At 34.9% G+C, this 26790-nt stretch overlaps 1 protein-coding gene across 1 annotated transcript in view; it reads left to right on the forward strand.

Annotated features, from left to right (window-relative positions):
• LOC130245634 (hepatocyte growth factor) overlaps positions 1-26790 on the forward strand; it is a 66330-nt gene that overhangs the window by 21615 nt on the left and 17925 nt on the right. The window contains exons 7-11 of the mRNA XM_056478384.1: positions 3329-3447; positions 6094-6259; positions 9985-10118; positions 14359-14452; positions 26432-26568. Of these exons, the coding sequence (XP_056334359.1) occupies positions 3329-3447; positions 6094-6259; positions 9985-10118; positions 14359-14452; positions 26432-26568 (650 nt within the window). The remainder of the gene's footprint in view (positions 1-3328; positions 3448-6093; positions 6260-9984; positions 10119-14358; positions 14453-26431; positions 26569-26790) is intronic.

A 26790-nucleotide genomic window follows, 5' to 3' on the forward strand; every position in this document is an offset into this window, starting at 1 on the left:
TTATTATTATTATTATTATTATTATTATTATTATTATTATTAAGTAGGATATTGTTCATTTATTTATTCTTTTTGAAAAGTTTACAATTTTTACAATTTGACACATTCAAACCACTGCAAAAATGCTAATTAACAGGCCCGTGTCATTTAGACCCACTGTACAGATACATTTCTTAATAAATAGCCTACTTTAAAATAAAACCATTAACGTATGCTATACATTTTTGTTTTCACAAGCTTTGGAGACATAACGTAAATTCTGCTTTTAAATAATAGGTCACCTATAGCTGTCATCATAAGCCTTGGCTGTGTTCAAAATGGCATAAATGTTTTCAAAGAGCACTGAGAAGGGAACGCAATTGTCAATCTGAAGATCGCTTAAACTAAACTGTAAAAATATATATTTTTTTTAATCATTCCAAGTTTAAATGTTGAAACATTTGAAAGGAATATGGTATGGGGAAATACAACACAACCAGAAACTAAGCTTCTAACTACAGCTCTAGAGGTGTAGTTACAAGCGTACAAGTTTGCGACGCAGTTTGTAAATGTTTGTTGGAACAATGGATTTGGACGCAACTTGCAACCTTAGTTGGTTAATAATGTTTTTTGGAAACGCACCCTAGAAACTTTCTAGAGATCTCTAGAAACCCCAAAGCAACAAAAGCAGAAGATTCCAAAAGTAAAAACGACATTACCCATGATGCTGTACAAAAAATCACCAATCAGAAAGTGGAATTGAGCAAAACATGCCATAATTTATCTTTAGCAGCGAACAATACCTTGAAGCAGCACAGAATAGAGGATCAACTCAGGCTTCCTATGCTCCCAAAATACTAAGAAAGCTGAGAGTCATGCATGGATCATTGGCCCTTATGTCATTGAATGCGAACTGTGGAAAACAACTCAGGTCTGATTTCATCTTAAAGTCATTGAAAAATTACACTTTGTTTTGAAAAACATTGCATATGGTTTCATTATCTGGACCACTTTCAGCAGAAATAAGTTCCTTGCACATCTTTACTCAATTAGAGACTTATTATGTAGAGTAAAACAACCAAAACAGTTGACCACATTGCTACCTGAAGTACATTTCTGAAAAGTATGCTCATTTTACATGACCTTCCCATTGCCCCAGTTACATCTTTACTTGTTCTGGGAAGCAACAATATTGCTAATCTAGAAATAAATGACAGTGTGATTGAATACTCTCCCTTAAGACTCTCTGAACACACAAAGACCATTTTTTTAATATCTTAGATTGCATACATGGAAAGTACTCTTGCATTTATCCTAATCCGGAATGGCATTTGTGTGCAACGTTTAAAAATATTTGAAAAATCAATAAAGTATTTTCCCACTTGACCTCATGGGAACCGTGTCATGCCGGTTTGATATAAATCACTAAATCAAATGGCTGCTTTGTGTGAACCAACCCTAGAGGCAAACTATCTATGATGTCTGAAGTCTTTTTGTTTTTTTTTAGAAGTACAAATAACTATAAAAACCCATCCAACACTACAAGAAACACTTTGCCCTTTGCGTTACAAATATGTACGAGAAAAGTCCTAAATAAATCAGTTTAAAGTTTACTCCTGAAAATGTTACTATAGAAAGTATGTGAGAAACTAGCATGCACAACTGTAAGTAACAAGTATTGACTGTAAAGTATTGACTGTATATATACATGTAGTCAGAATTATTAGCCCCCCTGAATTATTCGCCCCTGTTTATTTATTTTTTCCAATTTTGTTGCTTCTCTTGATTTTTCTTTTTTTTTTTTCATTTGTATTTAATATTTTACTCTAACATATAAATTTGGGTGTAATAGTTTTTGGACCGTTATTATAAGTTATTTTGTTAGATAAGCTCCAGATTTGGCTTCAGTACTGACTAATCTAATGCGTATGCACAAATATAATATTGTATAGCTTACAATAAAAAATATGAATTGAAAAGATAGATTTGTTGGGGATGTCCTTATATATGTTGAGCTATATATATATATATATATATATATATATATATATATATATATATATATATATATATATATATATATATATATATATATATATATATATATATATATATATATATATAAATACACAACTGATCCTAGTTATACGAGCAACCTTGACATCTAGTTGATCATTATATATATTTTTCTGATGAATCTTTTGTTGAACTGCATCCCAATTATAATGAATACTTCAGAAGACCTATTGAAACCCGCATGGACTCAAGATTCTAATAGAAATCAGTCAAGTTTGGTAAAGGAAAATTCATGGTTTGGGGTAACATTCAGTATGGGGGCATGCGAAAGATCTGCAGAGTGAATGGCAACATCAACACTCTGAGCTATCAAGACATTTGTGCTGCCCATTACATTACAAACCACAGGAAAGGGAAAACTCTTCAACCTGAACATTATTGAGCATGTCTGGGGTAAGATGGAGGAGGAATTGAAGATGAATCCATAGAATCTTGATGAACTTTGGGAGTCGTGTAAGAACGCTTTCTATGCTATTCCAGATGACTTTATTAATAAGTTATTTGAGTCATTGCAGAGATGTATTGATGCAGTCCTCCAAGCTCATGGGAGTCATTCACAATATTAATTCTTTTTCCACTGCACCATGACTTTATATTCTATACTGTACATTCTGTATATTCTATAAAAGTCAGACCTTACTGTCCTAATTAAATCATTAAAAATCATAGTTTATTTTGGTAAAATAAGGGTAATCTAGAGGCCTTTGCCTTCCATATAAGCCGCTTCTGATACCAAACAATCAATTAGAAGTCAAGTTATTATTTGTTGTTCCTAAAACTTTCCTAAGACTTTGTCAGGTAGTGTATATTACTGTATGTTCTTAAATAAACATGTTTATGTTCTTAAACTTAAATAGTAATAAAGTGAAATCTTTTTTATATTATAATATATTTTGAAAGTTATTGTATGGTATTTGGGCGTAATTACTTCATTTTTCAAAAAGACAAAGTTTTCAACAACCATACATCTGATGTTCATTATCACAAGACATGATATTTCAGAATTTATTCTAATACACATTTTAGACTCATTAAAACACTCAATGAATTTCTTTGAAAAAAAGAAAACTTGGAAAGAATGTTAAGTCTGTGCATTGCAACAGCCTTCTGTCTTATTCGCTTTTGCAGAAGTCCTGCTCTACCAGTAGCAGAGAGCATGTATTTTCTGGAGTTTATTAGAATTTTATCCCAGCTGTAAATCAGTGCTGCTGTAGCTCTGAGATAGTTGATATGTGGCGTGTTAAGTGTGTTCTCTTTGCCCTTCCTATGACAGGTACCCCGATAAAGGTCTAAAGGACAACTACTGCAGGAACCCAGACGGGCGCCAGAGACCCTGGTGTTTCACCACCGATCCCAGCACTCCATGGGAGTACTGTAACATCAAACAGTGCGGTGAGTGTCCGTCTGCGTCTTATGTGTAAGATGAAGAGACACAGCGGAGAACAAAAAAGAAGAAGAAGCCGGAGAGAAACAGAATGAAAAGAGGCAGAGTTTGCCAAATTTACAACTTCCTCTTCCTGTAGCCCCGGCTCCCCTCGCGTTTGGGACCCTCACAGGAATGTTGTTTGTAACCGGGAGAAGAGAAAGAAGAAGGTCCACCTATAAAACCCTCTCTCTCTCTCTCTTTCAGTAATGTGCCTATGTGTTTATTTTTCCTCATCAGTGCAGTAGAGCGTTCCTTTATCTGCATAAGAGAAATGTGCTTGAGTTTCAAGTGCTGTGTAAACCTTCCATGCTAAAGACGAAACATGCATGTGGGTTTCAAGCCCCAAGTGCGCTCGAATACACAGTCCACGAGTGCCCAAAAATCTATTATTATAATGACACCCCCTCCTCCTCCTCACACTGCTTTAGTTTATTTTCATTTGCAAGACGCCATGCAGAAACTCAGGCAGTCTTTACTATTTTAGACTGAGCCGCAGGGGTCGCATTTGTTTTTCTGAGCTATTTGGCAAATCCCACATCATAACCTTGAGCAAAATCCTATGACTGATTCTCAGAGATCACCATCCTTGGAAGAACTTTTCACCATGCTTTTTCCTGTTTGGCAAAGCACCACCTTTTCACACATCTCAGCAAAAAAAAAGCTGTGTTTAGCTGTGTATGGGCTGTCCACATATCACGTCTATAAACATGTGTGGAAAGTGCGAGGCATGTCACTTCCTTTACTAAATTCAAATCGCTTCTGTGCTCGTTCTCCATGTCATTGCTAGACAACCATCAACCATTGTCTTATACCGAGTTCAGATTGCAAGATTTTAGCCTCGATTTTGACTCACGGACAGGTGAGAAATCGGCGACAAATACCTGAAATCACAAGCAAATCAGTGCTCATTCACGTGAGTAACATTTTGAATAGCAACATTACCATCCAGTCACATTGTCATATTGATCAAGTTGCAGTTATTTAAACTGAGACCTACGCCATCTTGTGTCAAGCCAAGTGTTCGTGACAGACACTGTGGAAAAATTAAGGTTGAAGGAGATTTATTATAGTCATTATATTTAATTATTATAGTTATAGCAAGGTAACAACATGAATAAGAAAGATTAATTATGTTCAAAGAAACAGAACGTCCTAAAATGTATTGCACCTCATTTAATCCAGTTTTTTATTATTTACAGATGTCAAAACATTGGTTAACTATAAGAAATGTAATTTGATAGTTCATTCGTTCATTTTCCATCGGCTTATTCCCTTTATTCATTAGGGGTCGCCAGACAGGAATGAACTCCCAACTTATCCAGCATATGTTTTACACAGGGGACCCAGTCAGGGCTCGAACCTGCAACCTTCTTTCTGTGATGTGACAGTGCTGACCATTGAGCCACCGTGCCGCCTTTGATAGTGATATATTTAATTCATTCATTCATTTTCTTTTTGGCTTAGTCCCTTTATTAATCATGGGTCGCCACCGTGGAATGAACCACCAAATTATCCAGCATATGTTTTACACAGCGGATGCCCTTCCAGCTGCAACCCATCACTGGGAAACACCCATACACTCTCATTCACACACATCACTACGGCCAATCTATCTTATTAAATTCACCTAGAGCATGTATTTGGACTATGATGGAAACCAGAACACCCAGAGGAAATCCACGCGAACACGGGGAGAACATGCAAACTCCACACAGAAATTCCAACTGACACAACCGGGACTCGAACTAGTGCTAACTATTGAGCCATCGTGTCGCCCACTTCCAAATATTTGGAAGGATTTGAGAAATCTAGTCAGCCTTTTTCTATGAAAACCATCGTAGGTGCATCTACTTTTACAACAAGTGGCTTTCGTCCACTTGCAGAAGGAATATTATCTTTAAGAAGACTATTTGATACTCTATAAAGCTAAACATGCTTTTAAAACACACCATGCTCTTCTGCAGTAAACGCAGCAAGACTTTAAAGCACAGAATGCCTCATTGTTTCCAATTCTTAACCTTTGAGTTTGTCTTCAATACATTACAGACCACTGCCTGAGTTAGCATTCTTTAGCACCACAAAAAAATGCCAACCCAGCATAATAACAGTGCATAAGCTGGAATCCACTCTCCACACTATCCTTTAAATCCTCACAGTGTGTTGGACCAATCTGAGAGTTTGACTTTGGGTTTTATTAGCAAGACTTGGCCTATATACTGCTACCCTCATTAGGAGACTGAAGGTTATTGGAGGTAAACATAATAACTCTGTCTTCTAATGAGCGTAATTTATTGCAATGAGATGCATGGGCAAAAAAAACAATATAGATCTGTTGTGTGCTCATAAAATGCTTACGTTGTACCCTAAAAAAAGCTCAGTAGGCTACTGTTTTAGCATTTGTCACAGACTTTGTGACTGCTTTGACTCATTCAGGAAGCATCTCTCTCTGTTAAGCAGGATAAAGCTGTTGTTATTCCTCCCCGAGGCAGTGCTGTCTTACAGTTAATGTTGAATCCATGATTCAGTGTTCATCATGCCTAAGGAGGGATATTATGCTGCTTACTCTCTCACTCCCTTTGTCTTTCTGTTTCTGTTTTTCTCTGTTTGCTCAGATTCAGACAACAGTGGTGATGTTGAAAACACAACAGCGTGTTTCCGTGGACGCGGAGAGGGGTATCGCGGGAGGGTTGGCATCACCCCTGATGGAGTGACTTGTCAACGATGGGATGCCCAGTTTCCCCATCGACACTCGTATACGCCACAAAATTACCATTGCAAGTAAGAAAGCACTCCTAAAGTGAAGTTTATTTATAAACTAATTTCAAGAGGATTACATTGTAGGAATGAAAATTATCATATGCATTTGTCTATAGGGCAAAAAATGTCTTTTTCTCCAAAGAAGGCTCACACAAATTCCAAAGGCAGATACTGATAAGATCAGGGCCTGGTGTGTGGACTTTGGGAGTTTTAGGATGTGGTCACATGTTGATTGGTCAGTTTGAATGTCTCAGTATTTGGGCTTTGGTCACATGGTCAAGAAAGAGGCAAAATAGATGGTAAACTTTTGCTTTGTCTCTTTTCCTGCTCTGCACTTTCCTGCTCTGCTTCTCTCCTGATCTGGAGTCTATCTTCTCTGGTTCTACTGTTCCCAGGCTTTCTTTGAGGCCTACTTACTCTCTTTGTCTCTCTCTCTCTCCCTCCCCTGTCTCTCTCTTTCAGGTAACTTTATTTTTACATTTAAGCTGGGTACAATTATAATCAGATGTTTTATCCTTTGACATTTTATCATTTTAGACAGTTATTTGTAACTAATTCAGTTGTAACCATAGCAAGTTATTGTCGTTAATGTTGTCATTTCATTATCAAGTATTTTGGAATTACTTTTGATTTAACATCAACACTTAATTGCTCCATATTTCAATACAATCACATAATAACAACACTCTCCCACATTATTAGCTATTAATACTGCCCTTATTTCTGTTTTTGGTATGAGATTGCAGAAGAATGGTTTGACTAGAAATGTACAGTTTTTTACCATCATGCTGATAACTGTTTAGTCACTCGGCAGAACTACAGTTCAAAACATTGTAGTTAATAACCCATTCTTACAACATGGTTATGATTGCTTGCGGCTGGTCCCGCATTATTCAATTTACGATTCACCAATCAGACGATTCCTAAGCCACTATGAATACCCTAAGTTCTATATAACAGCCATCTTCATTTTGAAGAACCCCCTTCCACCCCTACTCCTCCTCCTTTCCTAGATGGGTGGCACGGTGGCCCAGTGGTTAGCAGTGTTGCCTTACAACAAGAATGTCACTTGTTTGTGTCCTTACCAAGCCAGCCGACATTTCTGTGCAGAGTTTACACGTTCTCCCCGTGATTACATGGGTTTCCCCCTGGTTCCCCGGTTTCCTCCCACCGTCCAAAAACATGAAGCTTAGGTTAATTGACTAATCCAAATCGGCACCATAGACTTTCTCCTAGTAAGTAGTTATCTCTTAAGCGCAACCACTATCTGTTCATTAGATACTACAGCAGGGGAGTTCTCGAGATCTACCTGAGCTAAAACTCCCCTCTCGCCTTGCAAACCTGGGCTCGAGGAACTCATGAGCTCAGGGCTCTCTCCCGGACAACATGCCAAACAAGCTTTATAATCAATCATCAGCTAAGTGTGAACTCTTGAAACATGAATGAATAGGTGTTTGTGTGTAGTTCAAAAGTGTGTTGGTTGGATATCATTCACAGCCAGATCTATGGTCTTTTCATTAAAATTGAATTTCAAAATTGATAATTCTATCATCATTTAAATCACCCTCAAATGGTTATTAAGCTCTGAGTTTCTTTCTTCTGTTAAACACCAAGGGAGATGTTTTTAACAAAGTGGAAAACTTTTAACCAATGACTACATTTACATGGACATCAGTAATCAAATTATTTGCCTTAATCTGAATAAGTTTATAATATTATTAAGTTTTTTACATGAGTTGCTTTTCGAATGCTCTTTTCATGATCCTGTTTTACATGGTATTGCACATAGATCGATTAACGTCAATACGTCATGACGCTATCCTCGTTTCCGGTGCAATTTCGGTTGTTTCCTTTTTAGTTTTTCGGCTTTAACTGCAGTTCGGTAGTTTCACTTTCATTCAGGAACATTTCATTCATGCCCTTGTGACAAACTCTGAGGTATTGGATGCGAGTATGAAGTAAGGACTGGTGGAAGAGTGTTGTTTTAATGGAACTTGATACCGCACACTGAATGGAAAGAAAAAAAACTCCACATTTGGCGATGCGAGTGTCTGTGGTCTATTACTGACTCGGTAGGTGCAGAGAAACTATCAAACAGCCGTGTGTGTATGGAATATCATGTCACAAAATGCGGCAAAAAGTCCTACATGACAGTCATAGTTTGATTAAGGTGTTTACATGTGTGTACTGCACTTCAGTAATGCCACTAAAATACTCAATTTGTCTTAATTCGATTTCTTTTTAGTTCAAGTTTGATTTTAGTCAGATTAAGATCATCAAAAATCATAATCATTGACTCCATAGTTGGAAAAATTAATTCTATTGATGTCAATAGTCACAGGTTTTTAGCTTTCTTCAAAATATCTTCCTTTGAGTTTAAAAGGAGAAAGAAACTCAGAAATGTTTGGAACAAGTGAAGAGTGAGTAAAATGGTAACAGTTTTATGGAAACTATCCCTTTAACCAAGTTTTGCTAGAAAGTTTTTTAGGAAACCTGGTGGCAACATTATTATAATTAATGCAATCTCACAATATTTTGTCTTTTTTAATTTAGTAGCTAATTCATATGAATTTGTTCAATCTCATTTGTAGATTTTAGTATCATTTGCACATCAGTTTGGTTTAGGGGCAAAATTTATATGAATGAAATCTCATAAATTAGTAATTTATTGACAATACATAAATTAGTTCCACCTTTGCTCCTGAGGTCAGGCTGGTGGAATGTCATCCATTGCTGGACAAGAACAATAATAAAAAATAGATTACGGATATTAGATTTATTATTATTATTATTATTATTATTATTATTATTATTATTATTATTATTATTATTATTATTATTATTATTATTATTATTATTATTTATTATTTATTATTAAGGATTTACAAATTTCGTCCCGACGGCCTCACCAAAAATTAATTTTCAAATATTGTGTCAAAAAAGCTAAATATAGCTGTTTACATGCACTTTTGATTCAAAAAAATGTTTCTTTAAAAAAATGACATTTAAAAAAGAACTTATTATTATTATTATTATTATTATTATTATTATTATTATTATTATTATTATTATTATTATTATTATTATTGTTGTTGTTGTTGTTATTTTTTATTATTAATTATTTATCCATTTTCACATAACATTATAAAATAGCATTTATATTGTAAATGCTAACAAATTATCAACAACAAATACAATTTTTTTTTTAATATTTAAAATGCTTTTAGGCTTGTCAACACCATATGTATATATTTTTGCACTAAAATATAATCATGCATTGAAAAGAAAACTTAAAAAGTAATATTTGATTAAGTGCTACTTACTGCTTCTCTGAAATTATTTGTAAAAGTGTTTGTGCACTTTTTCCAGTTTATATTAATTTTGAGAATAGCATGCACAATAAAATATGCAACGCTGACTAATAATTCTGCACCAATTTGTGTGTGTGTGTGTTTCTGTATGTGTGTATTATCTGTCCTACTAAATCATACTTCCCTAAAAATACATATGTTCACCAGGTATGCAGGTTTTTATCAGCAAGGGCTTTCTGCCAGCTTCTGTTCTGTGTCATTGCTCGGAAAACCTGAATGTTTCCTCTCTCAGCCTGTTATCTGTCATCATGCAAGTTTAGATTTAAAACAAACTGCATATAATGCTTCTAATCTGTAGTTTTAAGCTCTTGGTCTGTTCGGCATATGCTCCAAAAGAGCAACATCTATATGATTAACTGTCTATCTGTACTGCAGGGATCTGCGGGAGAACTACTGTAGAAATCCTGATGGTCGTCATCTCCCATGGTGCTTCACTACTGATCCCACTGTACCTGTAGCTTTCTGCACCAACATCCCTCGCTGTGGAGTCAAACCTCCTGAACCTGAAGGTAAGTCTTTTCAACATACTTCTTTCTTTTTTTGATCCTGTTGCATGAAATTACACTAATCTGACACTTTTTTGGTACACCTATGGATTACTTTTCCAGGTTTCTCAGTAGCAAAAGTTATCATAGTTGGGTAAAATTAGAGTGCAGTATATTGGATAGTACAACAAATAATTTTTATACAATCCTATTTGCTGAAAAAATAAAAGAAAAACTCTGCAATGGTGTTATCAAGACTTTCAGTAAAAGGAAAAAGGAAAAAAAAGGTGTAAAACTGATAAGGGCAGCCAGAAGAGAGAACAACGTCAAATTTACTTTCCTGCCCCATACACTCTGCATTTCAAATGGATTTAAGATGCTGATGACCGTCAAATGTGTCATAACAATCTTAAGAGAAGATTTTTCTATTCAATTAATCATACAGTGGTACGGAAAGTATCCAGACCCGCTTAAAGTTTTCACTTCTTGTTATATTGCAGCCATTTGCTAAAATCAATGTTAATTATTAATGCACACACAGCACCCCATATTGACAGGAAAACACAGAATTCTTAACATTTTTGCAGATTTATTTAAAAAAAAGGAAAAACTGAAGTATCACATGGTAATTTTCTAAGTATTCAGACCCCTTGGTCAGTATTTTAGCAGTCTTTTATGAGTCTTTTTGGAAAAGATGCAATAAGTTTTTCACACCTGGATTTGGGAATCCTCTGCCATTCCTCCTTGCAGATCCTCTCCAGTTCTGTTAGGTTGGATGGTAAATGTTGGTGGAAAGCCATTTTTAGGTCAATTGGGTTTATTTTAGGGCTCTGGCTGGACCATTCAAGAACAGTCATAGTGTTGTGAAGCCACTCCTTCGTTATTTTAGCTGTGTGCTTAGGGTCATTGTCTTATTGGAAGGTAAACCTAGCCCAGTCTGAGCACTGTGGAGAAAGTTTTTGTCCAGGATATCCCTGTACTTGGCCACATTCATCTTTCCCTCAATTGTAACCAGTCATCATGTCCCTGCAGCTGAAAAACACCCTCACAGCATGATGCTGCCACCACCATGCTTAATTGTTGGGACTGTATTGGACAGATGATGAGCAGTGCCTGGTTTTCTTCACACATACTGCTTAAAATGAAGGCCAAAAAGTTCTATCTTGGTCTCATCAGACCAGAGAATCTTATTTCTCACCAACCTGGAGTCCTTCAGGGGTTTTTTCAGGTGTCTTCTGAAGACAAGCCAATATTTTTTGCTTGTCTAGAAAATGATTCTTGATTTAAGAATCTTTAGATATTTGGACTAGAAACAAGACGAAAACTTTATTTAATAAAAGCATTTTTGCAATGTAGTACCCAAGTTGATCAGTGTCATATTAATTTATTTGTATGCTAGTTCGATTTATCATGCTATCATGGAAATAAGAACCATTCAATTTGCAAGTTTGGATAGAAACATAAATTTTCCACCGATACCATGACTGGAGACACATAAGTCTCAGTTACTCGTGAAGTACCTTGACATATCTGACTCTGCCTCCTCAGTGTCTAGATGTGTATTTCTGTACTTATGCATTGAGTTCAGCAAAAGCCAAAATTCCAGAACACCAGGCAAGTTTACAGACAGCAACCATAAAACCCATTACACGTATTTGCTTTGATTTTTTTTTTTTTTTACAAACATGTTTATAATCTACTGTCTTGATCTTGTTTTCCATGATGTTATGGTTGGCGATCTTCCAACTGTGGGTGAAAAAAAAAGAAGAAGCTTACTGAACTTTTTGAAGTTGTGCCTACTTTGCATATCAAAACGACCCTTAAAAAAAACGTCCCTGCCTTTGTTCCTGTTAATCCTCCCCAGCAAGACATAATATCTATATAATTTGTTTTCATGATGTTGAAGTATGGCGTAGCTCTTTCCCTTTTCTGTTTCTTGGCATTTGTGCACGGTGGTCCCTGTAGTCCGATCTCCATTGCTTCTAATGGGGGCCGTTAGAAACGTGCAGGGAGCAGGAGCCGCAATGTGGGAATGAGACAGCATGAGTCAAGCATTAATCACCGCTGACAGCTTCGTGTGACTGGCAGGTCCCTGGAGACGCTTCATTGAAGGACTCGCACAAGCGCTGATGTTAAGATCGATTTCGCTGGTGTTCCAATTGAGGCCGTTGGGACGATCATTCGACTGTTGTGGAGCTCTGGGAGCCCTGCTGTGTTTCCACAAGCACTGTGTTTCCACAAACCCGCTGTGTTTCTTTAAGCACTTCAGCCGAGTTTGATAATAATTTTGAGGTTAACAGCGTCTGATTAAAAGCAGAGCTCTCTTTGGTATAGTTACAACATCCACTGTAAATTTGATCGTGTTGCTTTGCATTCGTCTTTCATTGTGTGCATATATTTAGAGGTGCTTGGCAATACTATTGCTTGTACTTTGGTTAGTGCAACATAGGCTCATTCTGAAAACGTAGCACTCTATACATTTCTTGAGATCGTGAATTATGTAGCCAAAGGTACGTATCGCTGCATTTCATCTTTAAATCTAATGCTACGGGGTGGTATGACGGCATTCCTTTTCATGCTTACCAGTTGACCGCTTACCTCCATATGGACAGCTTTTCTGCTGTTACCAGTTCGCTCAGTAGCTCGCCATGTACGTCAGTGGACTTGAGAGGAAGAGAGAAGTTGACCACGATGACAGGGTTCGAGTCAAAAACAAAACAAAACAAAACAAGACAAACACAAAAGCCAAAAAATAAAATAAACAAGTAAATAAAAGGGTGAGAATGTGATCAAATTTGAAAACGTGGTAACAATCAAACAAGGGCTTTTCTTTTTCTGGATTGCTGTCGGTTGGGTTTAGGGAAGTGAGTGGGCAGGTCAATCAGTGCTTCTGAAAACACTATTGGTTGGGTTTAGGGAAGGATCAGTCAATCGGTTAGTTAGTCAGTCGACAGCGGTCTCTGGTGAATTTATGCAAAAAGAGCAGGCACAAAAGGCATTCATGAGAGAAATTTGAGATCTCAAAAAGTGTTCACAGTGGCCTCTAGCGGATTTGCGAATAAAAAAAAAAACGTAGCTCAAGGGATGTATTTGGTGCTCTCCAGAAAGGTATATACTGTAGTTGAAGTCAGAATTATTGTTTCTAGTCCAAATATCAAAATTTAAACCAAGAAGCATTTTTAGGTAAATTTTATTCCATTTTCTAGACAAACAAAACATATTGTCTTGTTTTGAGAAATAATATATCAAAATTAAAGAGAGATTTTGCTTAAAACAACCAAAATAATCTCTCAATGGGTTATGCAAAATAATCTTATGTCAAAAAGAAAAACAGGTTATTTGGGCCGATTACTGACCGATTGTTTAGCTAGTTTTAAGGAAAAAAATCACTTATTTTGGCATGTAATTTCTTAATAAGAAACTTCTTACAAGAAACTACTTTTTTTTGGTCTATAAAAGCGAACTTGTATATATTTGGACTAGAAACAAGACAAAAATCTAAATAAGAAAGGCATTTTTTGCAGTGGAAGCAAACATTTTGAGAGTTCTATCAAAAGTGCACCTGAAGAACCTTTATTTGTCTGTATTTTTGTGTGTCTTTAGCTAAAAAATAGCCTTAGCTGCTGACTTAGCATAAGTTATCCTGATAAATACATTTTGGATTGTTACTTATGCAGCAGTGTTTGTGCTATGGTAATTAACCAAACCTCATGGTGGTTATGTGTTTTTGTCACTGGGCCACATTTTGTCATAAATGTCATTTCTCATAAATTCACTAGAGGTTGCTGTGTATATTTCTGCCAATCAGCATCCTTCTTCTGCACATCCATGAGGGAAGAGCTGGTCAGCTTGTAGTCGTGTTCAATAAATCAGCTTGATGTAGAGTGACCCACACACCCGTGCCTAAACTCAACCGATAGTGTTTTAGCCACCATGACCGATAGCCACAATGGCCATTGCTTTTACCACAGCATCACACTTTTTTTCTTCTCTGCCTCCCAAGTTTGGTGCTGTTTGTGATGAGCTACCGTGCTAACCAGTCAAGCCAGAAAAGCTGTACATATGGAGATAACCATCCAGTGTAGCATTTGTTTTTCACACAAAATGCAGCCATATGTACCTATAAGCACATATTTCTAGGTTCTCAAAAATGTATTCCTGTGTGTTGGGATCTGTCCTGTATCTAATGAAGGGAGTTGTTTAGTGCGTTTGAATACACTCTTTCTAATGGATGCTTCTTTTTGTGTTGTTGTTGTTATTACAGAGTGTTATAAGGGCATTGGTGACATGTACAATGGCCACCGGTCAAAGACTCGCTCAGGCATCCCCTGTGCCCTTTGGAAAGACCACAGTGAAAGGTAAGAAGTGGCCAGAACAGAAACTTAAAGCTGAAATCTGTATTTCAATTTGTCTTGGGGAAATATTGAATCCACCCTAGTGGTTTAGTCATGCTAGTAGTAAAAATATTTATATATTTTTTAATTGTATTATTATTATTTTATTTGATAATGGTAATAATTATGGTAAACATATTAAATATATTAAATGGTGAATATATTTAATAATATTTAGCAGAGTGTTTGTTTAGTCACAGGTGGGACTTTCAGCAGTGTAATGTCCTGATTACAACCTCAAGGCATACACAGTCGCAAATTCACCCCGGGAGGTATATGTATTTGACCACAATGTACGGAAAATGCATGCTGTCCTTTGATGAACATTTGATAAAATAATATATATATATATATATATATATATATATATATATATATATATATATATATATATATATATATATATATATATATATATATATATATATATATATATATATATATATATATATATATATATATATATATATATATATATATATATATATATATATGTATTCATTATATATTGCACTATAACATTGTTTCATCTAGACATCAAATCTATATTAGAAGAGTTCCCACTCATTTTGGGCTGTAAAAACACTTTTATTTTTTTACGTTTCACATAAAGTAGCTCTGGGCTAATCTCAGTGATGTCAAATGATGCATCTTGCTGAAGTCGGGGTTCTTCAATCTGCTTCGAGTTCACAGGTTCAATTTTCAACTTTAGGCAGCATTATAGACATTATATCCAAGTAGGAAGTAGAAAAAATCCAAATTTCGAGTTTTCTGAAATGCAGTATTAGTATGTTGGCTGATTTAGGCCTGTCACTACAAAATATGCTGCTAAAACAGCCATCAGGTTGCGGCAAGTCGCTGTAATCATGAATATTTAATTGAATCATCTATTTAAATTATTTGTTTAAGAATTAAATGTTCTGCTCTTGCTTTGGAACTATATTCTTTGGCAACCTGTATAAAATATAACTTACTCTATATTAGCTTCATATTTGTTGAACAGTGGAATAAAAATCAGTATTGCTTTTGCAGTCTTGCTGATTTTGCCTTCTGAAATTCAGGAAAATAGCATGTTTGCTTGTTTAATACTTTGCATATAATCAAAATTCTATACACAATTTTTTGCTTTCAAAGTGTTCTAATTCTAATACACAATGAATCATGTTTGGTAAATTTTGTGAAAAAAATATTGCACACAGCAATGTCGTTTCTTATATAGACCAGTATTAAGCCGAACCATCATTTATAGTGGAAACAGAACATTTCAGTCATTGGCGCAGTTTCCATGGAAACCAAAGGAGGTTCACGTCTTGCAATGCGGGATCTCAAGGACAATCCCATGATGCCTTTGTGCTGCTTTGCAAGGTGAACAGCTCCATTTCAGTCATTAGGTTCAAAGGTTAAGCACAGCAATTTGTTGTTAAATTGGGTAGAGTGAATAAGTGGAACAGATGCCATGTGATATATCCTGTTTTTTTATATATATAAAACAAGATGTCACATAGCATCTGTATATATATATTTTATTTTATAAGTATTTTTTTCAACAAATTTCTAAACATAATAGTTTTAATAACTAATTTCTAATAACTGATTTATTTTATCTTTGCCATGATGACAGTACAGAATATATTAATATTTAGGTATTTTTCAAGATACTAGTATTTAGATTAAAGTGACATTTCAAGGCTTAAAGTGTCACGAAACACCAAAACACATTTTTTGAGATGTTGACAGTCATATATGTTTCCCACGCTGCTAAAAACAGTATTAGGACACACATATTTCACAGAAAAGTGAAAACTGCTATTTCAAGCAAATTCGTTCTTCAAGTTTGAAAAGAAATTTTAAAACTGCGTCACGACAATTAGATCCTTGTGTGAATTCCAGCTGTCTGAACCGGCGGGTACAATGTGACGTCTTTGAGCTTTTATCATTAATTCAAGAGATAGACTTGGTTTAAATCAATCAGCGCGCTCTATTGTGAATGAGGCGCAACTTCATTAAAATGCATAATAGCTTCAAAGACAAGTGGAGGAAGAAGATATGTATGGAGACATGGGTTGCCGTGTTGTTTTTATATATGTGCTGCGACAAAGGTTTTGTTTTCAATTCCCTTCTATGAGAGCGCAGCTGGACTCACGCGTGGATTACAGTGGTCTGCTAACGCGTGACAAAAATACGTTTGTAAGGATTTTTTTTACTCAAGAGCTTTTTGAATCTGGAAATGGAGAAATCCAGATTTGCCACTCGTCTCCTTTTTAAAAAAATGCGGTTCTAGTTGGTGTTGATTGTCCTGTCTCTACAGATTTGGTAAGTGTGTGATCAGTGTTTTTTGTTTATGCTTATTTAGAGGCAAAGTTTGTTAGGATCATCAGCAGTACTCTTTCAGTTTTGAAAGACATACCTTAGTCAAATTGATTTTGTTTCGTTGATATACTAAGTTTACAGTAAGTTAATATCACTGCAATATTATGGGCTGAAAGATGCGCTGTAAATGCTGCTCTCCGAATGTAAACTTGTAAACACCTTAATCAAACTATTACCATCGTGTAGGATTTTCGCCGTATTTTGTAACAGGATAGTCTTTACACACACGGCTTTCTGATGCTACCTACCGAGTGCATCTAAGTAACTGAGAAATGTAGAGTTTTTTTTTCGTTCGCCGTGTGGTATCAAACATTCCATTAAAACTACACTCTTCCAGCAGTTCCTCGCTTCCAATATCTCGATTGTCACGGGGGCATGCATGAAATGTTCCTGAATAAAAGTAAAAGTGCCAGACTGCAGTTAAGAATTTGGCAAATAATTTGATTACTTATGTCCATATAAACATAGTCACTGTCTTTCTCCCCTGCGTCTGTGTGTTATTTTGCCTCTGTGAAAATCACAGTGTGCTCGAACTGAAACTCCCGTTTTCATGCAAACCCTTCCCTCTTTCACCACTCGACAGCCCCAACTAAATAAAGCTGGACTCACCCACTTTCCTGACTTTTTTTAAACTAGAGGTGTGAAGACACCCTGCTGAGACAGGGGGTGTTTCATGGCCCTTTAACTAGGTTAATTAGGTTAACGAGTTAGGGTAATTAGGCAAGTCATTGTATTATGATGGTTTGTTCTTTAGACAACCAAAGAAAATATACTGCTTAAGGGGGCTGATAATATTGACCTTAAAAATGGTTTAAAAAAATGCAAAACTGCTTTTATTGTAGCTGAAATTAAACAAATAAGACTTTTTCCAGAAGAACAAATATTATAGGAAATACTGTGAAAAATTCTTTGCTTTGTTAAACATAAATTTGGAAATATTTGAAAAAGAAAAAAAAATCACAGGAGACCGAATCATTTTGACTTCAACTGTATATGTAAGCAAAAATGGATCTATTACATATGTTTGCATGTTTTTCTTAAAGCCATACTGGAGTGTTAAATAGCTATGTTTGCATTTGTTTCTGCCAGGTGACTTCTATTTGTGGTTTTGCTTGTGTTTGTAAAATTGAATTGGCATATTATCAGTGTGTGTGAGTCTCAGAGGAGTTGAACAATCGTTTCCGCAACAGGCCTGTGTTGTTTCTGCCGTCCATACTCACCCTGAGATGTGTGGCGTTAAATAACTTCCCTGTTTTATGAACAAGTTCCTGGTCAAAGGTCGGCCTTTCCAGAACTCTGCCAGCTCATTGAAGCAAAGCACTGGAATTGTCAGGTTGTGTTTGTCTTCGTTGAGAAAATAAGACCCTCGCCGTTTTCTGAGGAAGAAAAACAAGTTTTAGAGGACGACCCCCGTTCTGAAGAGCTCTAATTGATGGTAAACGCTGAGCAGTCAGAGTGACTCAATTCCCAAAAAATTACAGGCAGGCCAACCCAGCTGGAACGGGATTCTTTAGAGCCACCCCATGACCCTATTCCTCACCCAAACCCCTCTCTGTGAACACATCAAAGCCCAGCAGCTCCTTTATTTGGCCTGCAGCCGGTGAGCGGCCATGGCTGGGTTGCAGAGGTCATTAGGGTGGGCATTAGGCCTAGATTGTTTATATTGTATGTCGGGCTAGGTGATGTAGCAAAAAAGAATCCAGGTTTTTATTTATTTATGTTTAAAAAGCATTTTTTAACACATTTCTAAACATAAAGATCTTCGCACACTGAAGTCCGATATTTTCGTATGCGTTTTGTTCACCATGCAAACAAACCTTGCGCACTGAGTCTGATTCGTATTAATTATTAAATTATGAAAAAATCGCAAAACATTTCTTAGTCAGTTAATGCGGAGCTGCGTCGTTCTCCTTTCTTCTCTAAATTGAAAAAGAAAGAGGAATAGGCTGCATATTGAGTTCATCCAATACTGCATAGAGAGAATTGAGAGTTCAGCTCATTATCAAAGATCTGCACTAAGATTATCCCAAAATGCAAAGTTTATTTCTTTTTAATATATATAAAAGTATTCTTGTTATTATACAATTATTATTCTAAATAATCTTAAATGTAACTGAAAAACAATGTTTAGACACAACTGGAATGATATGGAAAGATAATTTAAGAAATCTTTTGCAATAAATATTAATTTAATTTGATTGAAATTCTATAGACAATTTAATTAAAAAATTATGTTTTATAAAATTATCTGTTGTCTTAGACTTGACACATGGCAGAGAATTAGGTTTATTAAGTCTTTACCTCCCTGACTCCTCATCCTTCCTCATCAACTCATCCCTCCTTTTTGCTTCATACAAAAAAATCTATCAGGATGCATGCTAAGTAAGATCACCGTCATATTGTTTAAACTTTAGTTTTGTCGACTAGCTAAACAAAAAAGACTGTTACACTGGTTTTACAACGCATGAGCGGCGTGTGACAAGCAAGTAGCCCACTTTTTTGGCGCGCATGTTAATTACCGGGACTTGCACCGGCAGAAGAGCAGCGCGTGCGAGAGGCGTGCGGGTTCTCTGCGCAGACGCTGAGATGCGTCAGTTTGCTTTTCGATTAAACACATTGCTTTCACCAGCCTTGGTTCGGTTGCACATAGAGAATAACATCTTTATTTCGGAATTACCACTCTTATTAAATACACTTGCATATGAAGTAAATCATATCTCAATGCATTTACTGGGGCACTGGAGATCTAGCGACGCACCTGCTTTTTATTATAATGTCTATCGGCAGTTCGTCAAATGTATGGACACACACACACACACACACACACACACACACACACACTCACACACCAAACAGCAGCAGGGCAGAGGTGCACCAGTCACTGAATCCAACATAGGGGTTCTCAACTGTCCGCCACATTCTGTCTTTATTTTAATGCACTGTGTTTGCCATAAAGTTATCTGTGGCTCAAATGACGGCATCCTGTATTTAGTTTTTCACTTGTATGGTGGCTCTGAACTGTCAAAACACCTCTCAAAGCGATTTTTCAGATTCTAAAACTTGAAAAAATTGATCCCAGGTCACACATTTTTATGACAAACAAATGTTTCGAAGGCAGTATGTCAATACTATTGACACAACGTGAGGTTGAATTTATTTTTTAATGTGCAAAAATTACAGACGAAAATTTTGGTTTCATTGTGCAATAACCTTAATAGTCTTAGTAGCTAATATTTAATTTCTGATTTATTTTATCTTTGCCATGATGACAGTACTTAATATTTTACCAGATATTTTTCAAGATACTAGTATTCAGCCGAAAGTGCAATTTAAAGGCTTTGCTGTAGACAACAGAAAAAAATATTGCTTAAAGGGACTAATAATATTGACCTTAAAATGTTTTTTTTTTTTTAATAAGACTGCTTTTATTCTAGCCGAAATAAACCAAAGACTTTCTCTAGAAGAAAAAATATTATCAGAAATACTGTGAGAAATCTCTGTTAATCATCAGTTGGGAAATATTTAAAATAAGAAAAAAAAAATCACAGGAGAGCTAATCATTTTGACATCAACTGTATATAGATGTATATATAAAGAGACACTGAAACAATCCGCAATTGCAAGATTTTTTAAAGATCTAGAGGTTTTTTCTATTGCGTCTGTAATTTAGCAGCATTAAAAATGATGACAACACTATTTAATGAAAATTATTTTTATGTCAAATATATAATAATATGGCAAATGTCATACTTACTCAACTCGTATTGATGTTTTTAAGCCATTGAGTTGAATGATAGAACACAAACGTGTTCTCAAATGCAGTTAAGCATTTAGAAACTGTACAAGGAAATATCATTAGCTTGTTACACATAAATAAATTTAGCCTGTGCACGTGCAAAAGCTGAGTAGCAGATGTGGCCTGATCAAAATAGGTCTCACAAAAGCTAGAAAAGTGTTTTATTACATTAGAAAATGTGAAAAACAACTATAAATATACAAAATATTCCAGTAGCTTAAGCGCTTAGAGCAACATCTATTGGAGATTATACAGAAAAATATATTTCTAAAACATTTCAATAATTTTTCATACGAATGTTCATAGACAATCTGATTAGGCATGAGCTGATATAAGATTTTGATTATATGATAACCTTGGATAAAAATAATCATGGTCTTACGGTATTGTGATTACTGCTTTAAAAATCTATTCTTTTTAAATGTCTGGGTAAAAAACTAAAACTTTTTTCCCCTTTGAACAGATTATATTTTAATTTGAGAAACTTTAAAATAATTGGAGCAGTAAACATGTCAGACTAAATGATTCAAATGAATCATTGACTTTTGTTGTCTTCATTAGTTTCAAAAACACTGATTTCATTGCAATTTGAAATAGCATCTTTGGAGATCTTTTCTATTGGAGATACTGTTGTACTAAAAAACTTGAAACAAAATGTAAAAAAAAGTACAAATACCTTAGAAACGAATAGCAGAAAATTTTGGCTGTTTTAAAACCTTCACTTTTCCAAACCGCCGTATATCTTGAAAACTGTGATCGTCCTATGCCTAAATCTGATTATGGTTTTATTTTCAACTTTGTGTCTTCAGAATCAAGTTTTCTGAAATGAAGATTTGTACATCATCTGAAAGCTGAATAAATAATCTTCCACCAATATTTGATTAGGATAGGTCAATATTTGGCTGAGATAAAATTATTTGAAAATCTGTAATCCGAGGGTTCCAAAAAATCAAAATACTAAGGAAATTGCCTTTAAAGTTGTCTAAATTAAGTGCTTAGCAATGCACAGCTCTTATCGATAATTCAGTTTTGTTATACTTACAGTAGGACCTTTTAAAAATATATTCACAATATATAGTTCTTGCTTAATATCCTAATTATTTTTGGCAATAAATATATCTGTGCAACGTGGGCGACGCAGTGGTGCAGTAGGTAGTGCTCTCACCTCACAACAAGAAGGTTGCTGGTTCGAGCCTTGGCTGGGTCAGTTGGCATTTTTGTGTGGAGTTTGCATGTTCTCCCTGCGTTCGCGTGGGTTTCCTCTGGGTGCTCTTGTTTCCCCCACAGTCCAAAGACATGCGGTACAGGTAAATTGGGTAGGCAAATTGAATGTAGTGTATAAGTGTAAATGAGTGTGTATGGATGTTTCCAGGAATGGGTTGCAGCTGGAAGGGCATCCGCTGCGTAAAAAATGTGCTGGATAAGTTGGCGGTTAATTCCGCTGTGGCGACCCCGGATTAAAAAATGGACTAGACCAAAACGAAAATGAATGAATGAATCTGTGCTACGTGAGTTTTGTGGTCCAGATTCTGCAAAGGTGGGGGGTGGTTCTTTTTTCTTAAAAAGTGGACCTTTTTCAGTTATTCGCCTCATTTTCTATTTAATTATGAGGTTTAAATAGGCCGCTTTTTTTCACATTTTAAGCACATTTTTTGATGGATTAGATTGTTGGATGGTCATCATTACTACACTTTTTGATGTACCAAAAGGATTTCCTAAAGATTTACATCGATTATCATTTACATCATATACAGTATAGTAGTCAACTTTTGAAGTGGATCAAAACCTTTCATCAAAGTTGTGTTAAATTTGGTAATCAACATCCATTCCTGTCTTATAGGACATATTTAAACATCTTTTTTGATCCACTTCAAATGTTGACCACTATACATCACTTACATCATATATTATTAGAAAAAAAAGGAATCTGTTAAAGTTTTACATTTAAAACTAACCTTTTGTCATTTAAATATCAATAAATTAAAAAGCAAGCTGGCCAGCACATTCAACTTTCCTCTGTCTTGTTGAAGAGACAGCCAACACAGGATTCAGCTTGGTGTTTAAGGCATTTTCAATGGATTATTTTCACTATTTATGATGGCATAGCAGTCAAAATAGGACAAATGAGCTCATGTGTGGGACAAATTCTAGACCTCTGTCAGTGTGGGGTGGGTCTTTCGAACCACCCAAACCCTCCCTGGCTACAGGCCTGAATAGTTTACTGAGAACTACTTGAAGCAATTTTATAAAAGCACTATAATATCTTCAGATCAAGGCAGTTGAATAATTTTGATTGTAACTGACCCAAAACATCATATAAGAATTGAGCCACAGAGTAAAAAAAGCTTATTGTTATTCATGTTTGTGTTCTTCACTCTAGTACTCTCGGTCTCTGGTGAACTTTTAGAGGACTTTAGCATCTGTGAATCTCCCAGAATCTGACTGACAATGTGAAAAAGCTTAGGAAAACATGTCATGAGTAATGCACAAGCTAAATACTTCACTTTGCCTCCTGAGAGGAGCTCTGCGCAGCTGGGGCTTAAGATCAGCTTATGAGAAGATGTTTCTTTGCACTCTTAAATGGTTTTGGATGTATTGTCTTGTTACAAACACCAAAAAGATAGTTTGGTTAGTGTTCAGACAAACTGACAAAAGCTAGATTAAAGAAATGGTTAACACTTCAGAATAATGGTCCATTATTTAATGTTAGTTCATTTATTTCATATGAATAATCCTGTAAAGCATTTATTAATCATAGTTCAACATTAACTAATTATTATTAAAATTCCAATGTTATGCTTGTTAATATTAGTTAATGCACTCTGAGTTAACGTGAACTAATGTTATTTAACTTAAATAACATAAGCCAACATTAACAAAGATGAACAAGTACCATAATAAATGCATTACTAATCGTTTGTTAAAGTTGGTAAATATGTTCATCATTTTCCTTTGGCTCAGTCTTTTTATTCATCAGTGGTCGCCACAGCGGAATGACTCGCCAACTTATCCGCCATATATTTTACACAGTGGATGCCCTTCCAGTGCTGGGAACCCAGTACTGGGAACCATCCATACACACATATTTACATACATACACTTTGGCCGATTTAGTTTATTCAAGTTACTTATAGTGCATGTCTTTGGACTGTGGGGGAAACCGAAGCACCCGAAGAAAAAACCCATACAAACACAGGGAGAACATGCAAACTCCACACAGAAATGCCAACCTTCTTGCTGTGAGTTGACAGCGCTAACCACTGAGCCACTTTATCCTCCCGTGAATACATTAATTAACATTAACTAATGGACCATTATTTTAAAATGTTGCCAATAAATGTTCATAAACCATGAAACGTGAGCAAGTATTTACATATGTAAGCAAAAGAGAGTTTGCGGTACTGTATTGATTGGTATTTCTTGACTGATAGCTTTTGTCGCAATTAACTTTAAAATGACCAGACAACAGTCAGACAAGTTGAAAAGAGCACCTTTGGGCATGATAAATAATTCATTGATTACAAATTAAAATCTATTGAATTAACTGATAGACAGATGTATTAATCTGAACGATAAAATATACAAATCAAAAATTTGATATTAATTTCTTTTTGAAAGGCAGTTACTGTGAATGAAACATTCATATAGATGAAACACTTATTTATAGTGAAAATCATATTTTGTAATTGTGTATTGTACTAACACAATTGACACATTTTTTTTCAAGGTTAAAAGTTGTTTTAAGAAAGATAAATGTTTCATAATGCAATTCAAAAGCATAAATTATATATATATATTCAAAAAGGCGGTAAAAAAAGCTCCAAAAATGCCAATTTATTACATTAAAAAGGCTGAAATAGACATGTATCGTTTTGAGCACACCGGCTCTTTACCAGACAGACACTATTGTTGAAGTCAAAATTATTGATTTTGATTTTTGATTTTTTTCTTTTTTAAATATTTCCCAAATTATGTTTAACAGAGCAAGGAAATTTTCACAGTATGTCTGATAATATTTTTTTATAAACATTTTAAGGTAAAATTATTAGCCCCTGTAAACTATATTTTTTTCTGACTTGCCTAATTACCCTAACCTGCCTAGTTAACCTAATTAACCTAGTTAGGCCTTTAAATGTCACTTTAAGCTGTATAGAAGTGTCTTGAAAAATATTTAGTCAAATATTATTTACTGTCATCATGGCAAAGATAAAATAAACCAGTTATTAGAAATGAGTTATTAAAACTATTATATTTAGAAATGTGTTGAAAAAAAATTTCTCTCCATTAAACAGAAATTGGGGAAACAAATAGGGGTAATAATTCAGGGGGGCAAATAATTCTGACTTCAACTGTACATGTATATATACAGTTGAAGTCAGAATTATTAACCCCCCTTTGAATTTTTTTTTCTTTTTTAAATATTTCCCAAATTATGTTTAAGAGAACAAGAAAATTTTCACAGTATGTCTGATAATATATCATATTTTTCTAGAATAAAAGAATAATAGAAGTAAAAAAATTTTATGAACCATTTTCAGGTCAAAATTATTAGCCTCTTTGAGCTATTTATTTTTTCGAAAGTATATAGAACAAACTATCGTCATACAATAACTTGCCTAAATACCCTAACCTGCCTAGTTAACCTAATTAACCTATTAAAACTATTATGTGTAGAAATGTGTTGATAAAATCTCTCCATTAAGCAGAAATTGTGGAAAAAAAATAAACGGGGCTAATACTTCAGGGGGGCTAATAATACTCACATTTTTTTTTTTTTGCACTATGTTCTGTTTTGAGCACCCATTTAAATTGATGTGCTTTGCTTTGTGCTTTGCTTGCTTTTGTACATTTTTTCAAAGTACAAATAATAAAAAATAATAAAAACATGAATCACAAAATGTGGAAAATTGCTAATTTAGAATTATTTTTTACAGTGTACAGCCTAAAAATTTACTCGTGTTTCTGGACTGAAATCCGCAGATATTTAGCCCATCATTGAGTCGATGTATTTAATTGTGTAAATGTGTGTAAATTTATATTTATTCCGTTTTTAAATTAATTTCACTAATAATATTGTGATACAATAATAATAATATTAAAATGTTTATATAATGTATTTACAATATAGTTTTCTGTCTTTTAGTAGATATATTATATGAGACTTGCTTTGTTTACTAAATAAGTGGATCTAATTGGATTTACATTGTAAACATTAAAAAAGTAATAAATATATATATTTATTTGTTTGATATATTAAATTTTTTAGTTATGATACTCACAAAATCATTCTGCATAAATCCGCAGATGTTTTGCAATATTCAGTAAGAATCACAGATTCTGTCTAGTCCTGCAAATGAGGTTAAAAATTAAGATTTCCAGCTTTCTTAAAAGAGCTTTATTCTTCAACAGAATAAAGATTTGTACTAACACAATTGAAAATATACAGAAATATTTGTATGTATATATATATATATATATATATATATATATATATATATATATATATATTGAAATATTGCTCTTTTGATGATCTGCTTTCATAAATGTTCTAAGACTTTTGAAAATATATGGATTTTGTGTGAAAATAAACTAATATTTTATCATAACCAATAAAACAATTGTAACCGGCCCTTAATTTGCCTTTTTGATGCACCTGTTTTGAAAGTTTCTATGTTGTGTAGACAAGCAATATGTTATATTTCATTCTCAACTCTCTTCTTTCAAAACTGCACATGTTCTGCATGTTGTAATGGCAAAATTTGTTTTTGTTCACGCAGTAACGAAAGAGATGTGAACTTGCTGACGGCTGAACAGGCAGGGAACTTCTGCAGAAATCCAGACAAGGACAAACACGGCCCGTGGTGTTACACCAACAGCTCATCCATCCCCTGGGATTACTGCTCTCTCAAACCCTGTGAGTGAAATACACGCCGTCTGTGCTAACATTACAACCTGACTGAGACTTTGGGTTCATTGCAAACTCAGCTGGAAACATGAAGAGCCATATACGCAAGCTGCGGACTAACGGGCTAATGCAAACCACTGAACTAGCAGTCATTAAATTAATAGGAGTCTGTCTACTTAGATGCTTTTTATACATTCAGCTTTCTTAAAGGGATAGTTTACCCAAAAAATG

This window comes from Danio aesculapii, chromosome 18 (assembly GCF_903798145.1).
Source record: "Danio aesculapii chromosome 18, fDanAes4.1, whole genome shotgun sequence".
Classification (NCBI taxonomy): Eukaryota; Metazoa; Chordata; class Actinopteri; order Cypriniformes; family Danionidae; genus Danio; species Danio aesculapii.